This window comes from Molossus molossus, unplaced genomic scaffold (genome assembly GCF_014108415.1).
Source record: "Molossus molossus isolate mMolMol1 unplaced genomic scaffold, mMolMol1.p scaffold_m16_p_13, whole genome shotgun sequence".
NCBI classification, from domain to species: domain Eukaryota; kingdom Metazoa; phylum Chordata; class Mammalia; order Chiroptera; family Molossidae; genus Molossus; species Molossus molossus.
The window spans coordinates 86532840-86555529 of NW_023425348.1; the positions used below are offsets into that span (position 1 = coordinate 86532840).

Sequence of the window (22690 nt, forward strand, 5' to 3'; positions counted from 1 at the left end):
TGGAAATAACTGAGTCAGGACTCAAAATCTAGCCCTGGCCAGTTTGGCTCAGCGGTTAGAGCGTCAACCTGTGGTCCAGAGGGACCCGGGTTCGGTTCCCGCTAAGGGCACGTACCTCGGTTGCAGTTTGTCCCGGCCCTGGTTGGTCCTGTGGGTGGCAGCCACTCGATGTGTCCCTTTCACGTCGATGTTTCTCTCTCTCTCTCCCTTCCTCTCTCTCCCTCCCACTCTATCTGTACAAAAAATGGAAAAATGTCCTTGGGTGAGGATAAAAAATAAATAAATAAATAAAATCTATGGAGTCTGGTTCCAGGGATTAAGGCTCCACAATCTTTGCCCAGAGCCTCTAATCAATATGGGAAGACAAACATCGTTTGGTTTCTGATTGCCATCTGCTTTTTGAGACCTCGTTATCTGCCAGTTTCCTTATTTATGTAGCAGCCTGAATTCCCAGAACGATGACAAAAGTAGAAATAGGTAAATAAATACTTGGAGATCATTTTGTTCAACTTTTTCTGTTGAAAATGAATTCCCAAAGATATAAAACACTATTTGATTCAAAAGGTAAGACGTTTTTATAAGATTGTTTTAAATCAAGCTACTTTAGAATGAATGTAGTCCACAATGTTCTGGGTCCAGTATTACTGGGAGATTAGCAAACAAACGGAAGGAACTTGGATTACAGGCTGCTGCCTCCCCCTTCTCTGGTGAGTTTCCCCTGCTTCCCATTGGTTATTTTAAAGAGGTTATTTCAGCTTGCATATAGAGGATGTTCTCAATCATGATTAAAATATGATAATAACTGAAAAAAGCCTGGAAAAAATTAGGAGCCATTGGGTTATAGGCAGCCCAAACCTTTTCCAGTGTAAAGAAAAGGGGAAATATTTTGGGAGAAATCTCTGAGTTTTGAAAGAAAATTCAGAATCCAAGAATAGCCAGCCCAATTGTGCAATTCCAGCTGTAAATCTGTCAGGATAAACCCAAGATCATGTCTTCCCTGGGTCTCCTCTCAGCCTCATCATGCATGACTTTATTTCCCATTTCCAGACTTGCTTTCTCTGCTAGTCCAGAAACTCCCACCTCCGACCCTCATAGCACAGCCCCCTTGATCTACACCGGTTGCAGTTGTGACCACAGATATGCCCAGACTTCTACTATAAATCCCTGAGATGAAGCATCTGTTTGGCCTAGCTCAGATTAAGTTTTCATCTCTATCCAGAAAATAGCAGCCAGACTGGCAAGGAAATGTGGTACTAAGTACCACAGCTATGAGGCTGAGCACAATTGTGGCTGAAAGTGGTCATTGGAGGAAGAGGGTATCGTACGCCCATAAATATCCCCCCTAATCCCCAAAAGTTGTACAGTATTCTACAATGTGTCTTTTCTCCTGCTTTCTCTTTCTATGCTCTTCTATATAGTTTTGTGACTCAGACACGGAATTCAGAGCCAGATATCTGGTTTGATTCCTGACTTGTTTACTTATTGGATGTGTAATTTTGGGCAAGGAACATGATCTCTCACGTCATGATGATCTGATTCACTCTAAGTACTGAGCCGGCAGCATTAGGAGCCATTTCCTTGTTTGTAGGTGATAATAGTACCTAACTCACAGGGCTGCTCTAGAGACTTAGATTTAAGATATGAAAAGCAATTGACAACAGTGTCTGCCATACTGTCAGTTAGCTGCTGTTTTCGTGGATTATCTTTAACGCGCAAATATGTTGATTAAAATAATAACTTAAAATATTGCTTTGACCTCACTGTGGGCAATATAGACCGCATCAGCATGAAGCATAAAGCATTTATAAAATTAAATTCAAGAATGCCTAGATATAGTATAGAACTTAGCCTAATTATAAAGAAAATTAAAAATTTTAAATAAAAGACTACAGTCCTCTATATTAAGTTAAACTAAGCTTAAAAAGTAAAAGTGCTATCTTCCGAAGAAGGAGTTAGCCAACATAAAGACACTTTAAGGTCTGTGGGAAGAATAGAACTGGATGTGAGGGAAATTGAGATAATAAGGAAGATAACTTTAGAGAAAGATCCTTGGGACAAAGTTCTCTGGAAATCAGTCTGAGCATTTCATCAAGAAAGGCTATCGAGCCCTGGCCAGTTTGGCTCAGCAGTTGGAGTGTCGGCCTGAGGACCAGAGAGTCCCGGAATCAGTTCCCGCTAAGGGCACGTACAAAAAAAAAAGGAAAAGAAAAGCAATCGACGATGAGTGGAAATGTTTGAGGAAGGCTTTATATAATGCTACCAACGGCATAATGGTAAACACCCATTCACCTCCTTCTCTGTCTCCTCATATCCAAGCCGAGAGCGCTCCCTGAACGTTAGTATCCTTCCGTGTTCTAATCCGACCTTACTGGTTTACAGCTGAGCACGCTGGAAGGATGGTGGCAAAGCACCGTGTACAGTACAAAGGGTCCTGGGCGCATTGCCCATGGCCATGTTGCGTGCCAGTGGTTAAATTCAGAGGCACAGCCAAGACTAAATGGTTGACAGATCAGCAGGTTAAAAAAAAAAAGCCATTTTGTCTACCTTTTCTGCATGTGCCACGGCCTTGTTTTCACACCATGTTCCCTAATACTTTGATGACATTTCAACCTAGTTTTATTGCACGTCAGGGCATCACAAAAACTTAAAATTGTTGGTAAAACTATAAGCCAATATCCCTTATGAATATAGATGCAGAAATCCTCAACAAAACACTAGCAAACTGATCCAGCAGCATATTAGAAGAGTTATACGTTATAACCAAATGGGATTTATTTCAGGAACACAAGGGTGTTTTCAGGTACAAAAATCAATCAATGTAATACTCCACCTTAACAGAAAGGAGGAAAAAACATGATCGTCTGAATTGATGCAGATAATGTGTTTACAAATCTAACACTGTTTCATGATAAAAAATATATTCAACAAATTAGAAATAGGAGAGAATTTCTTCAAAACAGTAAGAGGCTTTTTTTTTTAAACCTACCGTTTACATCATACTCAGTGGTGAAAAACAAGGTTTCCCCCTAAGATCAGTAGCAAGATAAGGATGCTTCCTTCCATAACTGATATTCAATACTGTACTGGACTCCCAGTCAGAGCAATTAGGGAAGATAAAAATAAAAGGCATCCAAATTGGGAAGAAAGAAGTAAAATTATTTTTATGTGCAGGTGACATAATCCTTCAATGGCCGGTGTGGCTCAATGGTTGAGCGTCGACTCACACACCAAGAGGTTGCTGGTTCAATTCCTGGTCAGGGCACATGCCCAGATTGTGGGCCCAGTTACCAGTGGGGAGCATGCAGAGGTGGCCAATTTATGTTCTCTCTCATCAATGTTTCCTTCTCTCTCTCCCTCTCCCTTCCTCTCTCCCTAAAATCAATAAAAAAAAAAAAAAAAGAAAAGAAAGAAAGAAAATCTCAAAGAATACACACACACACAAAAGATTTTAAAGCTATAAAGTAAATCCAGCAAAGTTGCAGGAAATAAGAGCAAAGCACACACACACAATTCTATTTCTATACACTAGCAATGAATTATCCAGAAAGGAAATTAAGAAAACCTTTTATTTATAATAGCATCAAAGGAAATAAAATATTTAGGAATGCATTTAACCAAGTAGGTATAAAACTTGTACAGTGAAAAGTATAGAATATTGCTGAAAGAAAATTTGAAAGATATATAAAAGAAAAGACAACCCTTTTTCATGGATTGGAAGAATAATATTGGTAAGATGGCAATACTACTCAAAATGATCTATAGATTCAGTGCAATCCCTATCAAAATCTCAATGACATCTTTTTCTCAGAAGTGGAAAAGGTGATCTTAAAATTCATATGGAATTGTAGGAGTCTTCAAATAGTCAAAATGATATTTAAAAAGGAATAGAATTGACTAAAAAGCTTCTGCACAGCAAAAGAAACAATCATCAAAATGGAAAGGCAACCCACTGTATGGGAGAACACCATTGCCAATGATGTATCAGATAAGGGGTTAATTTCCAATATATATAGAGTACTCATACAACTCCACAAAAGGAAGACAAAGAACCCAATTAAAAATTGGGCAGAGGAGCTGAATAGACACCTCTCCAAACAGGACATACAAATGGCCAAAAGACATATGAAGAAATGCTCAACATCACTAATCATCAGAGAGATGCAAATTAAAACAACAATGAGGTATCACCTCACACCTGTCAGAATGGCCGCCATCAACAAATCATCAAACAACAAGTGTTGGCGAGGGTGTGGAGAAAAGAGGACTCTAAAACACTGCTGGTGGGAATGCAGACTGGTGCAGCCGCTATGGAAAACAATATGGTGCTACCTCAAAAAATTAAAAATTGAACTTCCATTTGACCCAGTGATCCCACTGCTGGGAATATACCCTAAGAAGCCTGAAACACCAATCAGGAAGAATATATGTACCCCCATGTTCATAGCAGCACTATTTACAATAGCTAAGATCTGGAAACAGCCCAAGTGTCCACCAGTAGACGAGTGGATAAAAAAGCTGTGGTACATATACACAATGGAGTACTATGCAGCGGTAAGAAAGAAAGATCTCTTATCCTTTGAGACGACATGGAGGGACCTGGAAAGTATTATCCTAAGTGAAAGAAGCCAAGCAGAAAAAGACAAATACCACATGATCTCACTTATATACGGAATATAATGAACATAACAGTCTGAGGAATACAGTAGACCCAGAAACATGGAAGTAGGGCACAGGCTGACATCCCTCAGAAGAGGGGGTGGGGGGTGGGGGGGTGGAAGAGATAAACCAGAGAACTTATATGCATGTATGCATGACCAATGGACATGGACAACTAAGCCGGGGACGGGGCGGAGGTGGGGTGGGGTGGGGGTGCCAATGGGGTAAAAAGGTGAAATATCTGTAACAAAAAAATAAATAAAAAATTCATTAAAAAAAATAATAAATAAATAAATAAATAAGGAATAGAATTGAGAGTCAAGAAATAAATCCATATATCCATGGTCTACTGATTTTCAACAAGGGTGCCAAAATCATTTACTGGGGGGAAGAACACTATTTTCAACAAAAGAATGCTGGAACAGTTAAATAGTCACATTCAAAAGAATGAAGCTGGACCCTTACCTCACATAATATAATAAAAACTAACGCAAAGATTTAAATATTCAAATTGCTATCGCCAATCATTTTGACCCAGAGGAATTGGCATCTCCTTAGCGGGTTGAAGCCCAGCCATCAGCATTTGGTCGGCTAAAACAGCCTTTTGGGGGCACTAAGAGTTCACAGCCACACTTAAAGCCACCAGCAGCCCGAGGTCCTCAGTCTGGCTGAACAACTCTCCCTGAGTGTTCAGAAGCGCATACTCTGCTCACTCACCCAAGTTCTTGAATTGAGAGGCAGGCTGTTCTTTTGCGCCATCAAGAGGAACGTCAGTAGGAATTCTGAGACAAAGCAGATATATCAGGAGGGCCCCTGGCCCAAGTGTCCTCCTGTCATCTCAGCAGCCAACAAAGAAGATCCCGGACCTAGAAAGACTCTGTGTGAAAAAGTTCCCCAGGTTTGATAATAAAATATCCCTTGGTGAATTTCCAGTGAACAAAAACCAGGAATTCACTGCCACTCAGTAGAGGGCAAGTGTCCAATCAGTGTCTCAAGGTAAATTTTAAGAAATCAGTTTTAAGCAAGATCAAGAGTAGAGTGACCCTTTGACCTTTAAGTCCCTCCAAAGTCTTCCAAGAGATCTTGCAAGGTCAAGTTGCCTTTTCCTAAGGCAGCTGCTGTGTCCCAGTTTTGCATGGCTAAAAATTAATTAAGAGCACTGATATGACAAGAACATCCCAGAGACCCTTGACCCACTGTGAGAGAATGCCGAGGGTGAGGCTGCGCTAGCCTCCCATGAATACCCAGTCCCAAAGCTATGAGGCAGAACCTCACACAGTTCAGAGATGGCCGGTTCATAACCATTCTTTGTGGTACTAGGTATGTTAAAAATTAAAAATAGGAAAAAATTTTTTACAAAAAGCCCAGCCAGTGTGGCTCAGTGGTTGAACATTGACCCATGTACCAAGAGGTCACCGGTTCGATTCCCGGTACATATGTGTTAGTGATATGATTTCTGAAGTCTTGCAAATCCACAAATATTTCCTCAGAAAACCCATGTTTTAGGCTGAAATTGTATTTTCTCCATTTAACACATAAAGACACAGACCCATAGAAAGAAGGCAACCTGTTCAAGGTCATGCTGCTAGTTGGAAGTGGGTGACAAGCATTGGGGGTTTCTGAATGGGATTAACAATAAAAATCATAGGACAAAATAGGGTTCATCCTGACTTGAAGTTCAAAAAATGGTGTAGGACTACAAAGAGCTGGCAGAGCATATGTTTTCTCATCAGGAGGGCTGCAGTGACCTTGGTGAACTTTCAGGCCCAGCCACAGCAATGGGTACACTTGGCTGCTGGGCACAAGGCTGCCATGGGTGTGCACCATCTCAGTACAGAAAAGCTAGTGCATGCGCACTCAAGTTTTACCTTGCTGGTCATGCTAGTCTTCAGGGATGTGTGACTGGTTCCCATCCGCAGTGCAGCTGGGGCCTGTGGATTATAAATCATATGATACACAATCTCTATATTATAGTATAAATCATATAATAAATAACTTCTCTGAGTAGATTTCTCAGGATGTTCCCCTCAGATTCCACACAAACTTGCAACCAGGCAAGATTCCTCACTTATCATTAGCTCAGGACACAGTTTGGGAAAGAAGATCAAACCAGGGTGGATTTTTAGGTGTCCATGGCTCCTGTGCTTGAGAAGGCATATGTATACTGTGGGGTCCGGGTGTTTAACCGTCTCATTCATTCCTTTCTTTGAAGGTAACCCTGGGTATGGAGATTAGGTCATCGGTCTCCTAGCCCAGAATACTTTCTACAACCCCCCAGACGCCTAAATTGAGAAGATGCTAAGAGACACAAACAGCTGGTTTTTTCTCTGAACTATAACTGAGTCTCACTGCAGGTCTTTGCCTATCAGAACTTTACTTTTGCTACCTGTGGTGGTGGGGACTGAAAATGTGCTATTCCTCGCTCAAAGTCAGAGAGAAGAGGGAGAGAATGCAGAGGACTGTGGAGAGGGAAGGGCCCTGAGGATTGCAGGAATGTAAAACCAGGAGAAGCAGGACCCATCTTCCCTCTGCTCCCAGCCCAGCCCCAGGGGACTTGGGGAGATGCTAGGCAAAGCTTTCTCCTTCCACCCCCAAACCTTTCAGCTCTATTGCTCACCTCTCACAGACACCAGTCTTGAGGACTCCTCCATGCCCCTCTTGAGGCTCACATTCTGACACTCGAAGACAAAAATGAAACCAATAATCACATTTACTACACATTGAAATGTAGTATATAAAAAATAAATTAGGATAAGGGGACAGAAGATGACAGAGGGGAGAGGGTAAGGTGTTCTAGAAAGTGGTCAGGGAAGGCCTGGCTGTAAACCTGCATTTGACAGAGATCTGAATAAAGAGAGGAGAGGTTCGGGCACATGCCTGTGGTGGAGGGTCCCAGACTGAGGAAGTCCTCCAGGAGTGCCCAAGACAATCACTGGGGAGAATGACCAAAAAAACTTGGAAGTCCATTTATATTTTTTTCTGAAAAACAAGAAATGAAGTATGCCTGATAGTCAATATATCAATTTGGAAAGAAAAATATTCTAAAATAAGGATATGTGGGGTGGATGCTCAGTTTGTTAAAAATGATAGATGTGGGAAGTGAAAGGTTTGGAGATTACTACAGCCTAAGGCAATAATGATCTTTTGAAGGCAAGGGTAAATTTCATCCATGTCTGTATCTTCAGACTCCATTATATTCGCTGGAAGAAAAAATAGGTCTCAATATCCTGTGTTTATCTTTCCGATCTCTTCTACTTTACAACAGAGTCCCTATTCTTTTGTATTTTTGGTAACTAGACCTGTGCCTTGCAGGCAGGTCCCTCCTGATGAATATAGAAATGGATGGGCGGAAAGATGGCTCCGTGTGGGTAGGGGTGATGCATCGGGCCTGCATGTATGGAAATGCTGCAAAGACAACTTTTACAATAAAAGACTTTAGGCTTTGGCATCTACTTGAGTTTGAATTGCCCAAGGACTGCCCTTGGACAATTTATTTACCTTGTTTCCTAATATGTGAAACAGGAAATGAATGAAATAGAAAATGAATAAAATGAGACAATCCTGTGGAAAATGCCAGAGCACAGAGCCTGGTGATGGGGGCACGCTTCCCACAGTTCTCTCTCCCTCTACTCTGTTCACCCCCACTCCCAACTCAGTGCCAGAAATTACAAGTGCAGGCTAGCTTTGCCCCACCATGACTTTTACAAAACGCCAAGGACCCAGAGTGATAGGGACACAAGTTTGCCCAGAGACAGATGAGGTGGGGTTTAACTGAGAGGAGGGTAAATTGGAAAAAAAAAAAAAAAGTTGAGCAAACATGAGCTATAGCAACCTTGGACAAGTGCACCTCCAGGGAGCACGTGACGCAGCATCTTCCATTCCCACCTCTCCATTCCTTGCCACAGACGCAGTCCACTAAAGGGGTGGGAAGCTCTTGGACACCAGAGAGTCTGAATGGGTAAAACTACCCCGTGTTGCCATTGGCCATCGTGAGTGTCAATCCTAGAGCCACTTCCCGCCCCCCCTGTCTCGACCGGTTCCATCAGGCTTATCCTCTGTCACCATCTGCAGGCCCAGCACAGAAGTCCATCCGATCTGAAGAAGCTTTTGGCCGCCGGGAGTGCCGCTGGCCAGGGACTGGGTGCGCTTCTTTGGGGCTCTATTTGCAAGTGCCTTGAAGCTGCAGATAAGAGAGCCACAGCGCTGAGGGAGGGTCACAGAGGGATGAGTGAGGGGAACCGGGAGCGGGACTGCAAGGAGCAGGGACAAGAAGTGGGCTTGCGTCATGGAGGCTGATTGGAACAATAGAGGAGAAAGCAATGCCCAGGAGCTAAGGTCACCATGCCTGACTGCTTGGGTTTGATCCTGGCTCCGTTAATAGCTATGTGTCTTGAGGCCAATTGCTTGAAATCTCTATGGCCACAGTTTCCTTTGAAACGGAGATAACTGTAGCTGCCCCTTATGATTGTTATCAGGATAAAATCAGCTAATATTTGTAATGTACTTAGAGTAGTTTTTGTCCAATGAAATTAACAATTGGCGTTAAGGATGGTCACCAGCAGCACTGGCATCACCTTTTGAGAAATGCAAGTTACCGGGCCATTCTAGCCCCTCTGAATCAGAGCATCTGCAGAGGGAGCCCAGGGCTGTGTTCCAACCAGCAGGCCAGAGGAGTCGCCGCTTCGTGAGCTCTGCCAAGCACTGCTCTGTTTCTCAGGCAGCCTGTAGATGCCTCTGCTTGTTAAAAGATGCAGATTACGGGACCTCACCTCAGACTGCAGATTACTGGACCTCTCCCCAGACCTATTAAACTTAAATACATGTGGGTTAATTCCCAGAATCCATCTTTTAAAAAAAAGAATACCCAAGTTATAAGTTTGAACAAAATTGGATGAGCAATCACAAAGGGACAGACTTCTTTAATTTCGAAATAGGGAAGGAGACCCCCAAGAAGGCAGAGAACTTGCCCAAGTTCTGCAGGGACCTAGTAAGCTGAAATGCTCTGAAATTAAACTCCTCCTGGACACCCTGCCTGCTATGGCAAGTAGTCCTGTGGCCTTGGGCAACCTATCCTGTTTCTTGATCTGTGAAATGGGGGACAAAAGTCACACCTAACTCAAGGGATGACTGTGAGGATCAAATGAGACTGGAATGAATCAACTACCAAACACCACCCCAATGGGAATAGGGGTTGAACTCAGTGTCCATCCAACTCCAGGACCCAGAACCTCAAATACCTCAGGCGCCTGGAATGCCATAGGGTGGGTTTCACTCTATGATGTCCTTGATAAAATAAGGCACTTTGAGAAAGGGAGTCAACAGGAGAGGGGATTTGGGAGAAGTTACGATCTGTGGGCCTCAGTCCTGTCCAGCTGGCGCCTGAGTGATCCTTAGAGTTGGGAGAGACATGTGCTGCCCCCAGCTTTCTAAGTTCCGTTGTACGAGCACAGAGGGAATGCCACCCAGCTGCCCTGCATCTTGGCTCCAAGCAACTTCCACTCGGGGCAGGATGGGTGTTTCTCTTACCAGAGAAGGAAAACCCCCGGCTGCAGGCAGCCTCCTTCTTGAAGCCCTGGAGTCCCGGCAGGGTGGGGTGGGCAGTACCTTCCCATGAGTGCCTTGTCTTCTTAGGAGGGGTAGACCAGGGGTCTGCATGAGAGGGTTTGGCTGCTGAGGCTTCAGGGCTGCCCCTAAGCTGGTTGCTGGAAGTTTAGAGACCCCCACCCCAGTCCTCTCTCAAACAGGGGGCAGCGTCTAAGCCAGAGTGAAGTGACCTCTCTGAACTCAAGGAAGAAGAGCAGACCATCCTTCCAAGGCTTTTGTGCAATGCGTGTGTGTATCAATAATTCTACTTAAAAAAATGTTTTTTTTTTGTATTAATTTTAGAGAGAAAGAAAGGGAGAAAAAGAGGGAGAGATATAGAAACATTGATGACAGAAAACATGGACTGGCCGCCTCCTGCATGCCCCCCACTGGGGATCAGGCCCACAACCTGGACATGTGCCCTGACCAGGAATCGAACCGGTGACCTCTCGGTGCATGGGTCGACGCTCGACCACTGAGCCACACCAGCCAGGCTCAATAATTCTACTTTTGACATGTAGAACAAGAGATGCTAGTCCACTCCACCGGGACACTGCGGAATGAAGCGGAAGGGGTGCACACTCAGCGCTTACCCGTGAAAGCCGGCGGAGGCTGAAGAAGAGACAGGCTGAACACGGGAGGGAAGGAAGACCAAAGGAAAGCGGGCGAGAGAGAAGCTTGGTGTTAATGGTGGTGGCCTTTAACTGAGAACTATATTAGAGATATAGTGAAAATTAAAAGGAAAAACAGTGCACAGAGAGCTATCTCAGCAGAATGTAAAGAAAATGACTGCAGCCCTGGCCGGTTTGGCTCAGCGGTTTGAGCGTCGGCCTGCGGTCTGGAGAGACCCGGGTTCGTTTCCCGCTAAGGGCATGTACCTCGGTTGCAGTTTGTCCCTGGCCCTGGTTGGTCATGCGGGTGGCAGCCACTCGATGTGTTCCTTTCGCATCGATGTTTCTCTCTCTCTCTCTCTGTGTTCCTCTCTCTCCCTCCCACTCTACCTGAACAAAAAATGGAAAAATGTCCTCGGGTGAGGATAAAAAAAAAAGAAAGAAAAGAAAACGACTGCATTCCCTCCCAGACCCCTCACTTCTTCGGTGACCTGTATGTTTTTAGCTCCTACCAGCCAACTTTTGTACATTTGTAGTGGCATCCTGACCAGCACATCTTTTCTGCTAATCGGAGTTTCCTGGCTCCCTGAGCCCCGTTTATAGCGGCTGCTTCTACTCTTTCTTCACCCCCAGTCACTGTGGCTTGGAGTAATTAGCGAGATGCCCTTTGACGCAGCAGCCTTCCATTTCTGTGTTGGGTGAAGCTGAGCTGGCTGGTCAGGACCTGTAGGTACAGAGTAGAGCAGCTGCCACAGCTGTGCTCTGGGAGCTTTGACGTGACCCCACGGCAATTCAGCAGTAGTGACAGAACAGGCAGGGTTCGAGGAGTCTGTGGAGCCACCAAGGAAACCTCACCTTCAGCTGCTGTTTCTGTGATACAGATGACTTGTTCAGCACCCTTGGGGACACAGTGTTTACCCTTCAAAGGCCACAAGAGCACATTCCCTAGAAATTAGGCACCTTGTTAGCTGTATGTGGTAAGTAGTTTGCATTTCATTATAAATGCAAGAAGAATACCTTTGGCCAAGTGACAGCTGGCAGGGCAATTTTACTGTTGTCAGCCCCATAAGCCGGTAAAGACCACCCACATTGCTGGAAGAGGTGGGAATGCACCAAATACTAAACCCAGGCCTGGTGGAGTCAGGGGACAAGCCAGTGTTCTTGGATGGTGACTGCTTCATGAACCCCTGGACGTCACCACATCAAAAGCAGAATTGTTGATACATCACTCACATGCACATGCACACACACACAATTCATAGCACACACAGGAGCCCCTCCCTCAGATTTCCCCATATCAGTTAACAGAGACGTTCTCTTGTAGTTGCTCAAGTCAAAAGCACAGTAGTCACCAAGGAGCTCTCTTTTCCTCTCATTTCTGGAATGCAGCATCCATAAACACACCTCATGGGTTTGTTTGCCCTTCAAAATAAATGCGGAATCCCACCACTTCCCACAGCTCCACCACTTTGAAACGCTGGGCAGCTCCCAAACCACCACCCTCTGCATCTACCCTTCCTCCCCCAGAGTTTTTTCTCAACAAAAATGCCAATGATTTTTTAAAAATATAAAACAGGTTGTATTACTCCCCTGTTTAAAACTTGTTAGAGTAGCCCTGGCTGGTTTGGCTGAGCGGTTAGAGCATCAGCCTGCAGTCCAGAGAGACCCGGGTTCAGTGTCTGCTAAGGGCGCATACATCAGTTGCAGTTTGTTCCCGGACCAACGGCCCTGGTTGGTCGTGCGGGTGGCAGCCACTCGATGTGTCCCTTTCACGTCAATGTTTCTCTCTTTCTCTCTCTTCCTCCCACTCTATCTGAACAAAAAATGGAAAAATGTCCTAGGATGAGGATTAAAAAAAAAACAAAAAACTTGTTAGAGTAAATCTTATGTTTTTAATAAAATCCAGATCTCTTACTATGGTCTCCAAGGCGCTTAGCGCCAATGACATATGGAATCACTCCGTAAGGTGAGTACCATTCCTGGGCACATCTTGTCCCCAGAGGTGTCAGACAACTTTCACAGCACCATTCTCTGCCCCCTCCTGCCCCTCCTATTGTCTTAACATTAAAAAAAAAAAACATTAGATTCTAAAACAGAAAGAATTGACAAGTCCCCTCATACAATAATTTGTTCTCCACCTCTGTACACGTGTTGGTACCACTCACCTCTACCACTTCAGGATGATTTAACGAATAATTGGGATTTGTAAAACTATCTGTTTTTCCTATCTTCTCTAACTTTTTTCATACTATGTTTACAAATATGCTCTTCAACTTTGTTCTCTGCAAACCCCACCCAGCACCAGGAATCCAAGCAGTGATGGTAGTTCTCAGTGTATAGTTTTCGTTAGGTCAAGTTAGGAAAAGTTCTCCTGAATGTTCCACCAGCACCATCAACTTTCAGGTAAACATCTATTTTTCTGTGAGTTACAAAAGAGTTGTCACATCATCACCTACCAGTTATACTCTCCTCTTGGACCAACTCTGAACTCGGAGCAGCAGGGAAGGGATGGAGAGGCAAGATTACTCAAAGTTTGTCCTGTAAAGTAGAAGCTGGCCTTGGGCCCAGTGTGGGAGCCAGTGCTTGGGTATGAGGCAGCCGGGTATTAGGGATCAGTAGGGAGGCAGGGCTGGCAAGTCCCCTGACCCCTCCTGGCCACTCCTCAGCCACTCAGTCCTTTTCTCTATGTCACATGGTGGCCCAAACCTCCCTGTCTATTGGCCACAGTGGTACCGGCCTGGAGCGCGGGGTTTTCCAACTCCAGCTGGAAAGGAGAAGATTCGGAGATAGCCCGCTGAGCGCCATTTGCTAAGCTGGACTCCGAGAGCAGCGGTCACCTACACGGCTGGGGCGCAATCTCTGCTTCTGTGAGTGGTTCTTCTGCATTTGAGTCGGACCTGCAGTTCTTAGGGGGTGATTGGCACCGAGGTTGGGGGAGGAGGGTGGAAGGATACGAAGCTTGCCATTGTGGGAACCCGCTTCCCGCTCCGCACCTTCCAAGGTCAAGAATTTTACACCTGGAAAGTCACTTGCAGACAGTCTAGGAAGCTGTGAGCAGCTGGGGTGGGGGTGGGGGATGCATTCCAGAATGCACTGCAGAAGTAATTCAGATTAAAGAGCCAAGCTCCTTAATTTACAAATGAGGAAACAGAGATGCCCTGGTGGGGTGTAAGGAAAGGGTTTGGGGAAAGACACACTCTAATTTTGTTGGTGGTGGTGGTGGCTGTGGATGATTCTTTCCTATCTTTAGGGTGGAGTAGGGGGTCGCCAAGTTTCAACAGACCCCATCGCGGAAGCGGGCTGTGCCTGCTGCCTGCTGCCTGCTGCCTGCTGCCTGCTGCCTGCTGCCTGCTGCCTGCTGCCTGCTGCCTGCTGCCTGCTGCCTGCTTTGGGGCCTTTTGGTCTCACGGAAGTTGGTGAAGCGCGGGGCTGAGTACAGGCGCCCGAGGGGTCCCGACCGCTGGCTCCGTCGGGTCTCGGCGATATTCCGCAGCCATCACCAGGTCTGGCCGGTTATGCTCGTCCCACCTCTGCGCCCTCATCGCAGCGGCTGAGGAGCAGCGACAGCCGTGCAGAAGCGCCCTGGGGCAGCGATGACCGGCTGTTACCCCCGCAACTCAGGTGGCCGGGCGCGCTGTTTCCGGTCCGCGCCACAGCCGCTGCAGCAGTCAGAGCTCCCGGGAGCTCACGGTCCCGGACACCTCCACCCCCTGCCAGGTCTGGCTCAGCTCCTCACCGAGGTTAGAGGACCCAGAGGTGCGGGAAGGAAAGGGGGGACCACGAGAGTTCAAAGTTTGTCGTGGAAGGCGAAAGCTGGCCAAGGCCAGAGGGTGGGAGCGAGTGGGTTGGTGGGAGGCAGCTGGAAAGTCGCGATCGCCAGAGCGACTGCGCGGGCCTGTCCCCGGACCCCGCCTTGCCACTCGCCAGGCAGCCAGTCCTCTTCAGTCACGCCTCTCGGCAGCCGAAACCTGGCGGTCTATTGGCCACAGTGGTCCTGGAGCGCGGGGTTTTCCAGTTCCAGCTGGGAGGCCGATTCCGGGAAAGCCCGCTGAGCCCCCTTTCCTAAGCTGGACTCCGAGTACAGCGGTCACCAGCGACAGGCAGTCTCTGCTTCTGTGAGTGCTTCTTCACTGGAATGGGACCTCGGGTTCTTAGGGGGTTATTGGCATGGAGGTTGGGGGGGGGGGTTGGATAGGCAGCTTCCCATTGTAGGAACCCCTTCCAGCTCCCCACCTTCAACGTCAAGAGTTTTACACTCGGAAAAACACTTGGAGAGAGTCTAGGCAGCTGTTCCAACAGACATGCTCTGAGCAGCTAGAGTTTGGGGTGGGGGGGGACTGTTAAAAGTGCAAATTCCAGGACTGCACTCCACAAGTACTGCTGGTGATCTTGAGGGATGGGGTCCCCTCCCTTCCTTTGTCACAAATCCACAGACGATAATTCACAGGCACAGTCAAAATTTACTCAGAGCCTAGCTCCTTAATTTACAAATTAGGAAACAGAAATGCCAGGTGGAGTGTACTGAGAGGGTTTGAAGAAATACACCCTCTATTTCTGTTGTTGTTGGCGTGGTGGTGGTGGACGATGGTTCTTTCCTGCCTTTAGAGTGGAGTGGGGTCGCCAAGTCCCACCAGACCCCAGCACAGGAACAGGCTGCTTGCTGCCTGCTTTGGGGCCATTTGGTGCCCTTGAAGTTGGTGAAGCGCAGGGCACAGATGCCCGCAGGATCCCCGACCGCTGTCCCTGTCGGGTCTAGGCGATTTTCCACAACCACCACCATGGCTGGCACGCCCCCATCGCGGCTGGAGGGCAGCGGCGGCGCACGAAGCGCCCTCTGCCGCACTGTTTGCCCGACAACTCGGTCCCGGGCGCGCTATTTCCGCTCAGTGCCACTGCCGCAATCAGAGCCACGGGAAACCGCGGGTTCCCTGGCTCTGCTCCTCCCACACCCATCCCGCCCTGGCTCAGCAGCTCGGGGGACAGCTGACTCCGAGGGGAGGGCAGGGGAGGGGAGGTAGTGGAGGGGTAGGGTTGCTCAGAGTTTGCACAGGAAGACGGAATCTGGCCGTGGGCCGAGTGTGCCAGCGAGAGGATGGGTGGGACATAGCAGGATGGTCGGGATCCTTAGGGTGGCTGCCCAGGCATTTCTTGGGACCCGGCCTTGCCACTCGCCAGCCCGCCTGTCCTTTCCAGCCACACCACTAGGCGGCCACTATTTCGCCATCTATTGGTCAGAAGCGGTGCCCAGACTGAACCGCGCGCGGGCTTTCCCACTTGGAGGCTGCGCGGCAGACATCCTTTGCTCGCTGACCGCAATCCCCACAGAATCTGTGACTCCCAGTGCTGAGGTCACCAGCACCAGTTGGCGCAGATTCTCTGCTTCTGTGTGTGGTTCTTCTGCATTTGAGTCTTACCTGGAGTTCTTAGGGGGTGAATGGCATGGAGGGTTCTTTCAGACCTTAGGTAATTTTCACCATTGCAGCCCTGCCCAATCTCAGCTAACACCTGAGGGGAGCCCTCTGCATATAACCCAGAGTTCTCTCTGCGTCCTGCGAACTCCCGCCACCTTGGTCTCTCACTCAGCTCTATCTCCTCAAAACAGGAATTCCATCCCGCTCTGCCTGGCTGCCCCTTCCTGCACCCTGGCCTGGAATGTCTCCAAGCAGTCACCCCCACAAACCACAGGGTCCACTTCATTTATGACTGTTCCTAACGGCATGGTGTCCAGTTCCTTGCCAACAAGATTTCATATATTTTGCCCATTTTTGTTTGTTTTCAGACAGGCGGGTCAATCCAGTCCCTGTGACTCCTTTTGACCAGAAATCCAGGTAACCTCTGCTTTGCTGTTCTTGTCTACCAGTTCTGTCATAGGTGTCACTTCTGGGTCTGTTTCTGTTCATTGCTCGCTCTCTACATTTTTGGCAATATTTTCCTGCTTCTTTTTGTGCCTGATTGTTTTTGATTGGATAGCAAGCTTGGTTAATTTCATGTTTGGGGGGGAACCTGGAGAGGGTAATATTCCTATCTGTGTGCTTCAGCTGTGTTCCAATGCACAGTTACTGTCCTTGGAAACAGTTGTATCCCTGCAAGTCTTGCTTTTAAAGTTCATCAGGTGGCACCATAGCAGCCTTTTGCTGAGAGCTGGGTTTATCCTGTGGTGGAGGCAACGCCTTTCTGAATACTATGCCTGATGGCTCATGAATTATGAAGTTTTCTAGTTTGATTTTGGGGGGCATAAAGTATTCTCAGCCCTATAGGAGCCTCAGAGTTATTCTCTCTTTCCCTTTGGGGGGTTCTTCCCCTGGCTTCCAACAATTTCATCACTGCCATGCACTGACTGTGAGAGCTAGGGAAACTACCACAGGTCTCCGACTCTACTCTCTGTCCATGTAGCTGCTGCTCTCTTCTCTCCAGTACTCTGCCCCACAACCTCCAGCCACCTCCCACAACTCAGTTTGTCTTCTCAACTCAGGAAACAGCCAGACTCTGTTATGTTTCCCCTCCCTGAGTTGTGGCCAGGGAACTCTCCAGCACAATAGGCTGGACAGCCCAGGGGCTCACCTCAGTGGACTTCCCTCTCTCAGGGATCGGAGGTCATGGTCCTTACCCACTTAATGCCATGTGTTTGAAAACTGTCACTTCCTATATTGTCTGGCATTGTTTTAGTCATTCCAAGTTGGAAGACAAACCCATCACTATTTCTCCATCTTGGCCAGTAGTGGAAGTGAGCTGGACACTCTTGCAACTCATCATGAATCCCGTGACTCGTGAAGAGAACACGTCACCTAGTGTTACTGAAAATGACCAGGATACCAGACCTGAAGTTTCAAAGGTATGTCTGCACTTTACACCTCTTGTCTGGAACAGCATTCTATAGCCAGAGTGCTATATTAGAGTCCTCAAAGGGGACCGTTCATAAAGAATGGCAGCTATGGTCCCTTCGTGTGTTGTTTTAGATAAATCTGGGAACATCACCCACATAAGCGTTTCTGTAGCACAAAATGATAGTGTATGAATTAACAATGGAAAAAAAAATGCCTTGTTAGACAAGATGACTAATCAACTGGATGGACACTTAATATTGTTGAAAATATAAGCAGGCATAAAAAATTACAGAGTTCATGTTTACTGAAAAATGACTATGTACCTGCAATGATGCTTGTCACTTCCTATGGATTATCTTATTTAACATTTCATACAACTCTCTGCAGTACATGTTATCGACATGTCTCCTGTACCAATGAAGAAACTAACACCCAACTTTCTGAAAGTCACAAAGTAATAGACTTCAGAACATGGATTTTGAACCCAGGCAATAAGAGCCCAGTTTTTGACCAGCACACTCTTTTACACAAAAATAGACAAAATTGTAATACTGAATTATGATAGATGCCAGTGATTAAAGAGTGCAGAGAAAAATATGTTGATTTATTTGAATTTGAGTATGTATATCTGTCTGTATATCTAGCCAATCTTGTGATTGATCAAGCATTTTATTAAATTTCCTTAGTGCTGATGAAATCATGCACACAATAGAAACTGAAGAGATGTTTAATGGAGATTTTTGAAAGTTGATATTCCAAGTGTCCAAAAGATGTATTAAGTATGTCCAGCTTTACTAGTAAGTGAACAAAAGCAGATTTTAAAAGCAGTCAGATTAGATGTCATTTCATCTACCAGTTGGCAAACATTTCTTTAAAAAAAATTTTTATTATTGATTTTAGAGAGAGAGGAAGGGAGAAAGAGAGAGAGATAGAAACATCGATGAGAGAGAACATCAGTTGGCTGCCTCCTGCATGCCCTCCACTGGGAATTGAGCCCATAACCTGGGCATGTGCCCTGACCGGGAATGGAACCAATGACCGCTTGGTGCATGGGTCGATGCTCAACCAGTGAGCCACACCGGCCAGGCAGTTGGCAAACATTTAAAATAATAATACTGATGCTTTAGAGAATCAACCACACAGTTGATCCCATCGGACAGTAGAGTGAATTGATATGACCTTCCTGGGACGCAGCTTGGCAGTGGATTTGTGGTGAAATACATTCATAAGCTTAGTCTCAGTATTGCCACTGGTGGTAATCTGGCCTAGGGAGATAATCAGATGGGCAGACATAACTGTTTTAAGTGTAGAAATGTTTGCCATATTAGAGTAGTGAAACACTGGAGACTATCCCATTTCCAGCAAAGAAGAATGGATTAAAACTTATTGTACACCAAAGTATCACATGACCCATTGCTCGTGTTTTCAAAGGCTGTCTGCAGACATGTGCAACCCCTGGAGGATTGCTTAGTGAGAAATGAACTCTTAGACAGCACAGTGTAATTTAAGTAATGTAAGATTTATACCTGAATATTAAAATCTAAAAAGAACAGAAAAAACAAAATGTACATTTATCTCTGGGGATGGACTGATGATTGACATTTCTCCATTATTCGTTATCCATCATATTATCTCATTTTTATTTGGAATTTCTCTTAGTTTTTCCATTATAAAAACATGACACATTATTATTAAGGGTGATTCTTACTGACAGTGTCATCTTTTGTTTCTTAAGGGACCTGGCACGGAGCAGACCTGTTCCTATACACCTGTTGATCACCCTGCCTCTAACGGGGGAGAGTGTAGCAGCACCATTAAAGTTAAACAAGAAGACCATGGATGTGAAGCATCTGCTAAAACTCAGAACCCAAACCTGCGCGCCAGTGAAAAATGTTATTTCACCTTTACTTTGAATGTAGGCTCCGGGAAATCAGACCGTAGTGTGTTTACAGCATCTGGTGAACTCCATGAGAACATCTACTCAGTTCTGACAGCTAATGACAATTTCCAAGAACGGATGGAGAAGCATCTTCATAAGTACATTAAGGTTTATGAAGAGAAAACAATAGGAGCGTATATAAATTTAGGAATGCCTCTCAAGTGCCTACCTACAGATGCTCACCTTCAAATATCTGTTGGTGGAAGAACTAGAAACAAGGAAAGATGTGATCAGATATTACGCCACTGTGAAAATCTCAGCATTGAATGCATTCTTTTCCAAGTTGTGGCCATTGGGAAGAGTATAAAGACGATAGTTAAGATCAGCGAACTTCATGAAAAGGGAAGTACGCTTTGTATCTATGCCTTGAAGGGTGAGACCATACAAGAAGCCCTGTGCAAGGATGGCCGATTTAGGTCAGACCTGGATGAATTTGAGTGGAAACTCATGGAAGGGCCTAAGCACGTTCATGGAAAGCAGTCCACGGTGGAGGAAGTATCTGGAAAAACCTTAGAAATGGACATTTATAAAAAATTGCCTGTCAAGAAAAGGACCCATAAGACAATTGAAGAGAAGAATAGAAATGTCACTAGTAAAATCCATCCCCAGGATCTGATGCAGTCTCAGATCCAGGACCACGAACCAGAGACAGATGGAGAGAAGGAAGATGAGGAACACAACAGACAAAATGTTCCCCCACCTCCAAGTGTAGGGCATGACATTGCAGCTAAAAGACGCCGGACAATTTCCAGAATTAAACGTTATTACAGGAACAGTCTTAACAGAAAACTCAGGAAACAAATGTCACTTTCTCGGCCAAGGCCACGTCTGGGTATGGAATATGCTCTAAATTTGGTTACCCAGAGGGAGGCAACTAATTTCTGGATAAAGAATTACAAAATGTTGACTCCAGTTAAAATGCAGCTTTACCCACATTTCTATGAGGACGTACGTCGGATAAGAAAGTATTTTTGGGAAGAACGGAGGAGAAACAAACTCTCACCATCTCAACAATTCAGTATATATAAAAAGTGCTTTGCAAAGGTGACTGAGAATTCTACTTCAATTGCAACCTATGAACATCGTATTCATCTTAGTAAGTCAGTCGGGTTCATAAAGTGGAACAATAATGGAAACACAGGCAACGCTACTTGCTTTGTCTTCCATGATGGTTATATCTTCACCTGCAGACATGTTGTAGGCATGATGGTGGGAGAAGGCACAGATCCAAGCTTGTGGCCAGATATAATAAGCAAATGTGCACGGGTAACTTTCACTTTTAAAGAATTGGCCCTTCCTCCTTCTGAGGAATGGTTTTCCATCGAGCCTTGGATTGAAGTGTTTGATGATGCTCTGGATTATGCCATTTTAAAACTGAGAGACCATGGAAAAGGGTTTCCTCCAGGCCTACGTGGACAAACTTCTTGTTTGCCATCTAGTGGTTTGCTTTATTTAATTGGTCACCCAGAAGGGCAGGTCAAGAAAATCGATGAGTGTGCTGTGATTAATCTAGTGGATCGTATAAGAAGGTTCTCAGATACTTGCTTAAATATGCATTTGTTTACCCCAAGAAGTTTCCCACCGGAGGCTTGGCGCTCTAGCACACTTAGTTATGATACTTGCTTTACAAGTGGGTCCTCTGGCTCCCCAGTGTTTGATGCATCCAGCAAAGTGGTAGCTCTGCACTCTGTTGGGTACTTCTATAAATGTGGAGCTGTGGTGCATGGCCTTATTGAATTTGGCTATTCTATAGAATCAATTCTTCGTGATGTTAAACAGAAAAATGAGGCTTTGTATAATGTATTCGTCAAAGAGAAAAATGAACAAGAGTCATCACTCTCAACTGATCAGATGGATCCCATGGAACATTAGAAGAAAAGATGCTGTTTTGAACAAAATATGCAAATAATTTAGAGTATCTGGGGCTGCTTCCTTAAAGTATAATGAATACATTTTCTTGATTAGAAAACTTTTAGAGAATCATGTGGATGTGCAAAATACAGAGTAGAGCTCAAATAAATACTAAGTTTATCTTGTTGGCTTTTTCTAAAATATGAATCAAGCTCAAGCTTCACTTAAAATACTCACCTTCCTTATACACATACAAAGAATTTGGCAGTTGCCACCATATGTGCCTAGGATGGTACCTCCCCCTACCCCAATCTGGCGAAGAGATTCTTGATCTCTGTCTAACAAGATATGGGGAAACATGTCTTTAAAATTAAGGGGGAAAGATGTATTGTTCCTCAAAACTTCCCAATTTCTCTGGTAATCTTTATTGTTTCCCTTCTATGCTTCCTGTGACATCGGCCTCTCTTGTAAGCACCAACAGGAAATCCCAGCATTTCAGTTTTGTCGAGTTCTGCCCTTCTCTAGCAGATGTAAGGAGTGACTTGCTTAGTCTTCATCCCTACCCTTTCATGTTCACAGTCTGGAAAGCTAAAAGCTAAATGAGCCCGGCTAATTTGCAAGGAAGATTTTGGGGGTAAGTCAGATTCCTCTACTGATACGTTTGCATGTCATCTCCATGCAAATCTGTCCCATCTTCTGGCAACTAAGTCATAGAAAAATGAGTGTGTAGAGATCAGAGTGTTGGCCACGTTTGGCTTCAGGTCTAGGCATCAGCTTCGGGGGTATCCAGTCTACCCTGCCTCCAAGGTGCTTAGTACCAATGGCATTTGGAAGTGTTCCTTGAGGTATGTTCCATTCCAGGGCACATGCTGTCCCCAGAGGTGTCAGACAATTTCTACAGCACCATTCCATGCCACCTTTTCCCCCTCTTAACATTTTAACCTCTACAAGTTCTCATGCCACCTTTTCCCCCTCTTAACATTTTAACCTCTACAAGTTCTACGAGAGAGAGAGAGAGAGAGAATATCAGCAAATCCCCTCATACAATAATCTGTTCTCCACCTCTGTATACATGTTGGTACCACTCACCTGTACCATTTTATGATGATTTAAGGAATGACTGGGATTTGTAAAACTTTTTTTTTATTTTCTCTTTTTTTTTTTTTTTTCATTTTATTTTTACAAGTATGCTCTTCAACTTTGTTCTCTGCAAACCCCACCCGGCA

The 22690-nt window shown here is 45.4% G+C and overlaps 1 protein-coding gene across 1 annotated transcript; it reads left to right on the forward strand.

Moving 5' to 3' along the window:
- Positions 1-17601: 17601 nt before the first annotated feature.
- Positions 17602-21485, forward strand: FAM111B (family with sequence similarity 111 member B). Its single transcript, XM_036259647.1, has 2 exons — positions 17602-17682; positions 19410-21485. Exons 1-2 carry the CDS (start codon positions 17602-17604, stop codon positions 21483-21485), a joined length of 2157 nt encoding a protein of 718 aa, XP_036115540.1.
- The last annotated feature ends 1205 nt before the right edge of the window (positions 21486-22690 follow it).

Coding starts and splice junctions, on each gene's coding strand:
- FAM111B (XM_036259647.1), top strand. CDS start 17,602: ATGAATCCCGTGACTCGTGAAGAGAACACGTCACCTAGTGTTACTGAA. Junction 17,683..19,409: donor CCAGACCTGAAGTTTCAAAG/GTATGTCTGCAC, acceptor TTGTTTCTTAAG/GGACCTGGCACGGAGCAGAC.